At 39.0% G+C, this 12,192-nt stretch overlaps 1 protein-coding gene across 1 annotated transcript in view; it reads right to left on the bottom strand.

The window, feature by feature from the left end:
* PDLIM4 (PDZ and LIM domain 4) overlaps positions 1-12,192 on the bottom strand; it is a 261,019-nt gene that overhangs the window by 56,753 nt on the left and 192,074 nt on the right. Inside the window, exon 4 of the mRNA XM_073620680.1 lies at positions 1,415-1,611. Within this exon, the coding sequence (XP_073476781.1) occupies positions 1,415-1,611 (197 nt within the window). The remainder of the gene's footprint in view (positions 1-1,414; positions 1,612-12,192) is intronic.

Genomic DNA, 12,192 nt, shown 5'->3' with positions numbered 1-12,192 from the left:
AGCACCTTAAAGTAAGGTAAACCTGTACTGTTATTTTAACTATGTTATGATTATTATCATTATCTTCACTTATTAGAAGGTGAATGCGGCTCTCCATGCATTCACATACATTGAATCCGGCCCTTAAGTGGAAAAAAGTTGCTGACCCCTGTCATATACTATACAGTGTTTGATAACATTGCAGATGTTACAGACATCACTGGCAACCATCCTATAAGGAAGGGGTTAAAAGATAAGTTGTTCTTTCCTGCAAAAGTACCCATAATTTTTCAGAGAGATTTTTCAATAAGCTTTTACAATTTCAGTGGGATACTTTCCTATAAATGTGTTTACAAAACTAGAAAATAGTTTATTGTATATATACTGTATTTGTATACAATTAATACATGACATAAGATAAGAAAAATCTGAGCCACTGAATGAATATGTAGCTTACATGATTGCTGATAAAACAAATAAGCTTGAAAAATTCTTTAGCATTATCCAAAAGATGTGATTTTTTTTTAATCAAAGGATGGGTATGCAGATCCGATATACTGTATCAATATTGGTGCAGTGGTTTCTGCTGTTTTGTTTAAGGTGACACATTTTAGTTGCAGTAGATGACAACACTTCCAGCTGACTCTTTTTATTATAGACTCTAAAAAAATGGCCACTTTTTTTTTTCTAATCTATTTAAAAAAATAATAATAAATAGGTGCATCTGTCCACCATAGCAGTGACAGTGTCAAAAGACAAAAAATTATAATACTAAGGATACAAAATATTACAAGAGTATTTTATAAATTCACATTTATACTTTCTATATGGCTTAAAACACCCTAACAGAACATGGCACATTGAACTAGTAGCATTTCTATGTATTGTTTTTACAGTGTCTTTAGGATTAGAAATGGCCACAAATACAGAGTGGGCCTTAAACAGCTGTGCTAATTTCCAAAAATGGCTGCAAGAATGTCCAAATTAATCTTAATCTTTAATCTTGTTTATTTTGTGCTACAGAAATGCTGTCACCATTTAGAACACAGAACAAATGCATATTGATAGCTGTGTATGGAATCTAAATACAAATTAAATTTTGTAAATCATCTTTGGAAATATTATTATATAAACAAAGTTCTTTCCCGAATAAAATGTATACATACTTTTGATTCAGAGCAGCTGTGCGGGAGAGTAGGTTTCCATTTAATCCAAGCAATCTTTATATGAAAAATGTACACTATTTCTTATTATACTGTGTTTTTTCTTATAGTCATAACCCTCCAGTACTACAGAGGAAGATCTGTGGCCAATACTGGTACAGAATTCATGGTCAACTCTGACTTAGTAGGAACATCTCACAAAAAGAGTGTCATCTTTGCTGGCCTTACAAAGTAATAAAAATCCAGTTAACAAATTAAGACATTGCACTTACTTGGGAGGTGAAGAAATACTGACTCGACCCATGTGTGAAGAAAGGTGAGAGTCTATGCCATTATTGTTGTCATTTATATAAAGCCTGGATGGATTGTTGTACTGGACATTGAGCATTGGTTGAACGTCACTGGGGCTGCTCCGTGGTGAAAATGAACTGGGTCGTCTGTTATTGGTACTTTCTGATGGAAAAATGTCCTAAAAATAGAGCATATAACACAATAAATAATGCATAATCTAATATTCTAATAAACAATGAAAGGATATAACCCCTTCCATTTTTTTTCTATTTTCCATTTGGCAGATTTGCCTTTACTTCCTATCCAAGAGAAACAAAATGAAGAAAGAGCAAATCCATGTAAATGGAAGGAAATCCACTCTTATGCCCTGTACACACGATCGGACATTGATCGGACATTCCGACAACAAAATCCATGGATTTTTTCCGACGGATGTTGGCTCAAACTTGTTTTGCATAAACAAAGTCGCACAAAGTTGTCGGAAAATCCGATCGTTCTGAACGCGGTGACGTAAAACATGTACATCGGGACTATAAACGGGGCAGTAGCCAATAGCTTTCGTCTCTTAATTTATTCTGAGCATGCGTGGCACTTTGTGCGTTGGAATTGTCCACACGCGGTCGGAATTTACGCAAACAGATTTTGATGTCGGAAAATTTTATAGCCAGCTCTCAAACTTTGTGTGAAATTTGGATGGAAAAAGTCCGATGGAGCCCACACACAGTCGGAATTTCCGACAACAAGCTCCGATCGCACATATTTCGTCGGAAAGTCTGAACGTGTGTACAGGGCATTAAACATTTGTAACACCAGAAATTGAAATTGAAAGATGTCCTTTCAATTACTGTTCTGGTTGCAACTCAAAATTTAGATTTTCCCTCTCTTTCAGTCCTGGTACAAATGGTTACTAGGACAAATGGAAAGGATGAATCTCTCAGTGGAGGCACAGATAAAAATACTAATTTTACAGGGTTGCTAACCCTTTTCCTACAGCAACACTTTGATTTACCATGAGTACTTCATTATCGGGCTTGATGCACTGTTTAGGTCCTAGGTGTTAAGTAGTGTTGGGCTCATTTGCAGGACATGCAGCGGGTGTTCACAGTGCATTCTGCCTCCTGATTGGGCAAAGCTTTGCCCAATCACGTGCAGTAAAAGCTTGTTGTTAAGGAGAGGGGCTGGAAAGCCAGCTGCGGCGTCCTTAACAACCAATGAGTCACCAGCTGTCAATGGGCTTCTCCGCTGACAGCTGAATAAAAAAAACATGTGCCAGTAAAAAATAGTAAACAAAAACAAAAAAAACGGTGTGGTGGCACCAACTGGTGCATGCTGGGTCTGTATCGTCGCAAGGGGGCGATGCCACCTGGTGATGTTGCCGGGTGGCCCCACCCTTATCTATATAAGAACTGTGAAACGGCAAGTCAGCCATTCTGCGGTTTGCCTTCACGGCAGGTGGAGCTATTTTTTTTCCTTTTTCGGGTCAGTGGTGTGGCGGGTGTAGTGATTGATGACGGATTTAAATCGGGGGACACTGTTTTTTTTTAATAAAAGAATTGTCAAAAACTGTATGTGTTTTTATTATTTTTGACCCTTTTTTTGGTGAATAGGTAGGGGTACTATGTACCCCATACTCATTCACATGAGGGGGGCCAGGATCTGGGGGCCCCTTGTTAACAACCACAGTCCAGGGTTGTGGAGAAGAAACCCTTGTCTCCATCAACATGGAGACAAGTTGTTTTGGGGTGGGAGGGCAGAGCGGTATGGACTGGCAGGGTGAGGGAGGCACGCGGTTTCCTTCTTACTTTTTTTAAATAGCCGGGTGCCGGCAATTGCAACCACAAGTCAATTTGAATGTGATTTCATTTTTGCTGCAGCATGTTCTATACAGGCTACAGATGCGCCAATTTGCAGGCAGACTAAGGGCACCTCCCAGGCACTATATTTAAATGAATTTTTCATTTTTATTGTTGCACTTTAAGCATCATTAAAATCACTGCTCCTGAAAAAACAATTGTTTTATTTTTTATTTTCGGCATTGATACATGTTCCCCAGGGCAGTACCCAAACCCCCATATACCCCTTTTATGGCCAATTACTTGCACATAAGCCATGATTTCTCATGTTTGGCTCCCATAGACTTCAATTGAGTTCGCTGTTCGGGGCAGAACTTTTCCCCTGTTCGGGAGTTCTGCTGCGAACCAAACAGGGAGCTGTTCGGCCCATCTCTAGTGTTAAGGATTGATGCATCTCTTGACCTGATGCAATTTGCTCATTCTAACACATAGCTATACAGAGTCTACCTCAATGGTGGTGGTAAATACACTCTAAATTCATGAATCTGAACTTTTGGCAAATCTCAGATTATTGCAAAATTAACAAATAGTGTGACCAGGCAGGGAACAAGTAAATTCTGTAAGGCAATACTAGAGGGATCACCAGCAGGAGGAATGAAGTTCTGATTCCGCTACACTTTAGTTGACCTCATGTAAAATTCTGTCAGGGAGATTTACTAAAACTGGAGCACTCAGAATCTGGTGCAGCTGTGCATGGTAGCCAATCAGCTTCTAACTTCAGCTTGTTCAATTAATCTTTGGCAATAAAACCTTGAGGCCAAAAGGTTTTTGTGCAGAGCTGCACCAGATTTTGCATGCAGCAGTTTTAGAGAATCCCTTCCAGTGTCCCATTCTGGAGATCTCACTCCACTCCACAATAATGATAAACTAATATAAGCCCAGAAATAGGCAACAAACAATGGTTCAGGGTCTGAGGGATAAAATATATCAGGAAAGACGGGGGAATACAGTATAATATGTTGAGCCTTAAGGGAAAGAGGAGACATGGCTAAAGGTTCAAGGTCAGATTTTTCAATATGAAGCGGAGTTGAAGAACACAGCCAGCAGGAAGGAAATCCAAGAGTTGCATTAGAAAGTAACATTAGAAAGTAATATTTTTCCAAAATAGTAAACAGGCCGAGGTAGTGAGTCAATCAACATTAGATAAATTGAAACCCAAAATGATGTGTTTGTATACACAGGAGTAAAGTACTAGAACTAAAAAGTACAAGATTCCCTGTCAGTTTTTTATTGCTATCTGTGTCTCTGCTATGGAAGTTTATTTGTCTGCCCAGGTGACTACCGAGGGAAAATCCAAAAGTTGTCACTAGAACAGAAAAGCAGATATGCAAATGAGGACAGCTTTTGTCTTTCTTCCAGATCTGTTCAGTGAACCAACATAAAACCATTTTTCCTGTGTGCACATAGTAAAGCAACTGCTGCCCTTTGTGCATAGTTACTGGTCTTATATATGTTATCTGTAGTTTTCTACAAACATCCTGTAGTGCAGTGGTCATCAACCCTGTCCTCAGGGTCCACTAACAGGCCAGGTTTTATGTATTACCTTGGGGAGATGCAGACTAGAATACTGCAATCACTGAGCAGCAAATGATATCACCTGTGATGTATTTCAGTTATCTTGCAAACCTGGCCTTTTAGTGGGCCCCGAGGACAGGGTTGATGACCACTGCTGTAGTGGGTAGACCTACTGATCCCACTCACAAATCTATTTTCTGATTCTACAAGTCTTTTAACAAGGCAATATATGGTTTGCAAAAGCATTTGGTACACACAAAATTAAAAGGAATCTTCTACTCTCAGTCTTCTGTTTCTGCAAAAAACAAGCACATTCTTGTAACATTTCCATTTTATACTCATAATATGAATACAAAGTTGACTTAATTTATGTAATGCGTTCTTTCCCCATATCTTATAGCTTTACAATGTTCTGTTTATTGGCTTTTCCTTGTCTCACAGTAATGGAACAGGATATATATCAGAGCCAGTTGAAAGTTACTATATAACACATCCTAGCCTGGTATAGTAATATCAGAGTTTAAGGTCATAAATAAAGTTATGAGAAACATAAGTCTTACATATTCACATGCCTAGCTTGGCTTTCTGAGTACAACAAGCAGAACATTAATAAAGACCACTCAGGAAGGGCTGCCCCTTCCCTGGAAAGAAATATGTGACATTTATTTCAGATGCCTTTTCATACTTGTTACGCCATGGCACTTCGCAAATGTCAAATGTCACTTTCAAAAGACGTACATTGTATGAAATGCATAAAACCATGTGCAAGGAGAGCCGTTTAAAAATTTACTTTTCTTTAGATATTAAAGGTATGGTTCTATAAAAATTTAAGATTAGGAAGTAAGCATCTCAAGCTTTGCAGCAAGCTGTCACAAACTTGGACACTTTATCTGTAACATAACCATGATCTCTGAAAATCAAGAAATTGCCTTTATTTTTTAATTTGAGAGGGCAGGGACAGTTTTCCCTTAGCACCACATCCTTAATAAATGGATACAAAGGTAGAGGGATTGGGGTGAATTAGCCCCCGGGACTTTAAAGGTGCTGGTATTATCAAGTGAGTACAATTAAAATAATGTATGCAATATCTAAACTCTGTAAAATGAATCTTTTATTCAAAATTTATTATTAACAAAAATATTAAAAACAACCGATCTTTCAGTCTGAATCAATCAATAATGACAGGAAATTTGACAAAACCACTCAATGAATACCACTCAACATGTTTCGCTCAATTCATGAACTTCATCAGGAGTTTTTGGTACATATGTGGCATACAAGCCCATCGAAAATTGGAGGAAAGTCAAATATAAATTGTAGAAATGGAAAACCCAGTGGTTCACATTCAAGGGTAACTAGATATGTTTCACCCAATTAGGATCTTCCGAACATTATGGCCAACAGAGGGGCTTTGGTTGAATCAAGGTATATTGTTAAAGGCTAAAAAAGCCTTATAAACAAAGTTGAAAACAGAGCACAGCTCCAGAGTCTCAAATGGATGACACTTCAGCAAAACACCCTTATATGTCAAAGTGAAAGGTCCATAATCAAACAGCCCCAGTGTGCTGTGTGATGGAGTGGATGCACAAGGAAGAGGAGAAAGGCATACAGCTCCCCTTGGAGCCACAAAGCCACTGTCAGGACCCTAATGTAACAGAGGGTGACTCTGGGGACCCTGACATAAGGGGGAGGACTCTGGGGACCCCAATGACAGGGGAGAGACTCAATGGACACAAAAATTGGGGGGGCTCTGGGGTCACTGATGAAAGGGGGAGAGAGGGACTATGTAAGCTCTGATGTCAGTGGGGGACTTTTGGGACCCTCATGTAAGTGGGGGACTCTTGGGACCCTAGTGTAAGAGGGGGAGCTTTTGGGAAGGAAAGAGGGGGGTCCTGAAGTATAGGTCCTGATGTAACTAGGGAAACTCTGGGGACCCTCCTTTAAGGAAGCAACTCTAGGAACCCTGGTGTAAGGAGGGGGAACTCCGCGTCACCTATTACTGATCTTTGAACTTTGTTTCACTTACTACCAATCTCTGAACTCTGGCTCACTTACTCCTGGCCCCTGTCCTCCATCCTGCTGACCCTTGAACTCCACCCTGCTAAACCTGAACCCTTCTGATCCCTGTCCTCTGTCTTGATAGCCACTGTTCTCTACCCTGCTGACCCCTGTACACTTCCCTACAAACTAATGGCATCTGTACACTGCAGAACAAACTGCTGACCTTATACTCTGCTCTGCTGACCTCCCATCCTCTGCACCCCCTGACATATTTTTATTGCACCCCCACATCAGGCAGGCTAAATCCAGCCCTGCATTTAGAGGGGTTTTCTCAAATCTGACTGCAGAAGTGGAAATACACGTTAATTCATTTTTTGATGTTCATTGCTATAACTGGTTCATGGCTTATGCACATTTTGTTTCTGGGCAGGTTATATCTAAAATTGCAGATAACATGACCTGCAAATGTTTGTGAGTCACTCTCTGACAGCACTTAATGACTGATCTTGTCTACAACGATCATGTAGTTCAGACAGTCTTATCTGACCATCTTTGTTTACCCTGCCTAATTTCCTGAGGTACAACAAATGACAAATTAGATTGTGCATGCATGTTAACAGTTTACTGAAACCTATGACCAGTGTAAATCTGCTTTTGCTGGCTAGGGTCCCTAATCAGTGTGTTACAACTGACTTTTCTTAAAAATATTTTAATTGCAGATGCAACAAATCCCAAGTAAAACTATTTCTTCTAAATCCATGGCCATTCAAAGATAAAGAGCCTACTGTAATATTCTGAATATACCAATAGTGTTACATATTTCAGATAGCGTTTGGAAGAATATTCAGAAAAGTATATCATGTTTCTCTTAAATGGAGCCTGTAATTTTGAAAGTAAAGACAGTTGATTTTTTATCTGAAAAAACAGAATTAAAGAAAGAGCAGTAATTATGAGGTTTGCACTCCTCTCCAAGACTTTGGTATTTTGATTACAAGTAAGGCAGCAGGACAGACATAGCAATCTTACTCCCTTTTTCTATACAGAGCTGCGCATGAAAATAGCAAATGAATCCTAGGCAAGCTATCTAGGATTATGTCACAGGACATGAAGGGTTTAGTGAACTGAAAAATAAATATTTTCATTGCTAACGGAACATTTTCTACAGCTGGAGGGGTCTTTGAACAGTATCAGAGACTTAGATTCTTGTTCTTTCTCACAATGAAATAACATAAATATGAGAAGGTTGTGTTAAAATAAAAGCAATAAAAAATACATTGACACGTCATCTAAAAAAAATCAACTACAGTAAGCATGGAGACACACATTACAGAATTACAGCAGAACTATCTACAGTACTGGGAAAGATAACATGGTTGCTATAGCCGTCTTCACCCTATTCCAATGGTTTCAGTAATTTCTGCCACTGACCTTGAACAAGAATTTAAATCAGACCATCAGACTTATTGCACACTCCTTCAAATGAGAAGTCTTCTGAGGCCCTAGCAACCTCTATACCATAAGTACAAACTGCAAACTGCTGTACTGGACATATTTCCAGATATGTCACTTCCTAAACTGTGCCAAACACAGAAACCTCTTTAAGCCAACCACTCACCCCATTTAAAAATGTATGTATATCCATGGAACCATTTTACCATTTCATCTCTAACATCTACTATTCTTTTTTTCATTCCTTCTCTCCGAAAAACCTCCCATTTTCAAATTTTTGTAAGCCTGATCTAGGTCAATCATTTTCTGCAGAAAAACAGGAACATATGAATATTCCCATGATTAAAAGCTCAGTCAATGTTAATACCCATAAAAAAACAAGCTATAAGATAAGCTCAAGATGGTATAGTAGTGCAGTGGCACTCCACCTTAAGTCCTCATATTTACCCGATATATATTAACAGACTCAAGCAGGCTCCTGCATATATGGTGGTCATGCCCCCGACTTCAACCTTTCTAGAAGTACACTCCTTCATACCTTCCTTAGCAATTGCACCCTAGATTTCCAACCAGTACCATTCCTTCTTTGCTACTTCAGTATTCCAATAAAACAATCCAAATGCTCTTTCCTTCAACATTTATTGAACACACCAACAACTATAATCCCAAGACATTGGAAGCCACCCACCCAACTATCCAAGAGTACAAGCAAATGGCAACTGCCCCAACCTTTAACTGGCCTTAACAGCAAGGAGCACATGGAAGGGTGACACACGTCAAACAAAAACAAAGAAAGATTCCTAGCTCGATTTACCAACCAGCCTGCAACAAACTGAATTGTCCTGTCCAACAGTTCACGTTAAAAACAGGGGTTTTGTTTGCACACATTTGCAAATACATGCGCAAGCTGCAGAGGGCACTTCACGGCACCTCAATATTATCTGCAGTCCTAACTCTATAAATTTTGAGAGCCTACATATTAAGAGCACATGTATAATAATGGCTAGATTGAGAGCAGGTATGCCTGGAGGGAGCCCACTCCTTAAAATCACAGGAGCACATTTGACACTCAGCAAATAGCACAATAGCAGAGAAGGTGTCCAGTGCGCCCCCACACCAAAAAAAACAATGGTACAAACAAATGGCTACTGCCCCTACCTATAACTGGTCTTAACAGCAAGCAGCACATGAAAACCACGAGTGGCTTACTTATATCAACTGAGCTGACATGGAAGTGCTAATCCACATATGTCAGGACAATATGACCCATTATCTGCACACGCTTTAAACCCACCTGCTTCCTCAGCCTCTACTCCCCCCCCCCCCCTTCAGATCCACCCAATTTGCATACGTATCCTTCTTTCACCATTCCCCAACTCAACTCCTCTCCCATCCTACCCTTCTTATATACCTCTTCAGCCACCCACAAATTATTTTGAGCCTCAAATGATTATATTAATTTAGATATCTAGATACCATACCAGCAACAGGAGAAGAACCATACAGTTGTATAATGCTTCATAAATATTGCCGCCTTGTGTCTATTTCTTCCTAATATCACATCATCACTGCACCTTGTCTACACAGCTTTCACCTCCTCTTCGTTCCCATTATCCCCATCTTCTCCTGCCTTCCCCACCCTATACCCTGACTTCCCCCTTTTTTCTCATATCAGCATTTGAATAATAGACCCTGCCTGTGGTACTAGGCACCCGTCTTACACAAACCTCTTTGATTGTCCCTTACTTTTAAACTGTAAAAAAATCAATAAAAGCTTTTCTGTGAGAAAAAAAGAATGTAAATTAGTTCTTCTGAGTTTTAAATCTGAATGAACATTTCCATTGAGGAGCCTTTAAACACATAGCACACAGTTTTGTATGAGCATTCTAAACTTCAAGTTGCCAAATATTTAACCGACTTGCCCATATATGATATGTCCATGCATAGGTAAGTCAAATTTAGTTGCTATGTTCTAACAAGAGGAATTATGCAGAACATAATTCAGCTGCTAAACTTCTGCATATGTAGTGGGCATTGAATATGGTGACACAATGGAGGTTTACCCTAATTTGTTAAGGTTTCACTGTATGCCCTACAGCGATTCTGTCATTCTAAAAATGTACATGTGAAGACTTCCTGCTGCAAACCTAAGAACGGTGCAATGGTGAGGGGGAAGGGAGCTTCAATTTCATGTCAAGCTATGGGAAAAGCAAATTACATTTCTATAGGGGTTGTGTACACACACAACGTGCCCTGATGTTACCATGTTTGCAAAAAAGCACCACCTATTTCCTGGTTCAGCAAAATAACATCTTAATTAGACAATCAGCATCATTTCTGTCCAATTATCCATTTGGTGTCCCTGGCTCAATAACAAGACTAACTTTACAGAATGAAAAAAATAGTTTTTCAGGTTAAATGGTATACAGTATGTAGATATTTCAATTGGTATTTAGCTGTTTTTCTAGAGTTCCTCTTTAGTTGTCATTTTTTTTTTTTGGACTCGTTTGGTAGGATTTTTTTTACACATTGCAGGAACTGTATATACAACTTGATAATCCTATTGTAAAGTAACATATGATTTTACAGAAGTGTGACCGAATTCAAAATTAAACAATGATTTGCATTTTCATTAACAGACTTAAGGATGATGTCAGATATCCTTTCTGGATGTTGATGTTTCGAATTACGAAAATTGCTGCATGCAAAAACGCCTGCCTCGCATCATCCTAAATAATTCAAAGGATTAATTTTAAAAAGCCAACAGGAGCTGGCATGCATATCAGCGGTGAAGTCAGCTATTGTATCTAGACTTTGTGATCTCATATGCATCAGCTAGTTTATAACAAGTTGCGCTTGTGTGTGTAAGGGATTAAGCTGCAACTCACTTTTTTGTGAGTTATATTTTAAATGGTATACAATGTGAAATAAGGATAGCTGTAAATGGTTCTCTATCTACAATATGGATCGCAAATTGATGTGTTCTGGATGGCAAAATAAAGCCTACTTGCAAACATAATAATATGTATTGGTGTTGGAGAACACCTTAGCAAAAATATAGCTACAACATTGAGCTAAATCTAATGAGACTACGGTTATCAATAACCTTGCAACTGGATTATGATTATGGTGGAAATACATATGACTTGTCATCATCGACCCTTTTTAGTAACAAGGTTATTGTGCAAAACCATTGAATTGTCTCTACATAGACAGGAGTAGAAATGTACCAACAGTGGAATATAAAAGTTATAAAAGAAACAATATGATGCGCCTCTGTAATCATTAATACATCACTAAAGGTATTTTTGAAATGCAAGCAGTGTAAGTACCTAATTTTAGCCTGGTATCGCCCTCCTGCAGTCCCTGTACAGCAGGGTTGAATGTGAGAGGAAGAAGCAGAATAATAAGCTAACCCGTTCATGTGCTAAAAAAAAGTATGCTGATAGGAAGAAAAAGCAGAGTGGTAGAGAGATAAGCTCATCACAATGCTTCTTCTCCATTCACTGTACAGTCACAGCTGGAGTGGCAACCTAGGTTTTGAGGAAGTGGGTTAAATGATGCTGACCAATAGACTATGGGCATCCAGTAACAAAAAAAGTACTGTTGGGAGAAAGCTATGGATTAAAGGTGAATATTCATTTTATTGAATACTAATTTATTAATTTTACCGTAGTATGTTTGCTGGGGGCTTTTCTTTACATCCACATTATGTACACAGTTTAGTGCTTATTAGAGCCGATATTGTTGTATAGCAAAATATTGGAATTGTAGCATAATACCAGAACTGCCGATAGGTTTTTACAGCCAGCCCTCCTGTATCAGGACTGGGCCCGGAGGATCAGCAGTGCGGCTCCTGCCTCAGACAGTCCTGTGAAACCGCAGGGCATTGTTGTCTTCAGAAGGTGGCAGCCAAAAGGTGGATGGGTTTTACAGAGCCA

This window comes from Aquarana catesbeiana, linkage group LG03 (assembly GCF_042186555.1).
Source record: "Aquarana catesbeiana isolate 2022-GZ linkage group LG03, ASM4218655v1, whole genome shotgun sequence".
Classification (NCBI taxonomy): Eukaryota; Metazoa; Chordata; class Amphibia; order Anura; family Ranidae; genus Aquarana; species Aquarana catesbeiana.
Note: the sequence above shows the minus strand (reverse complement) of the source record. Positions and strands in the feature narration are given on the sequence as shown.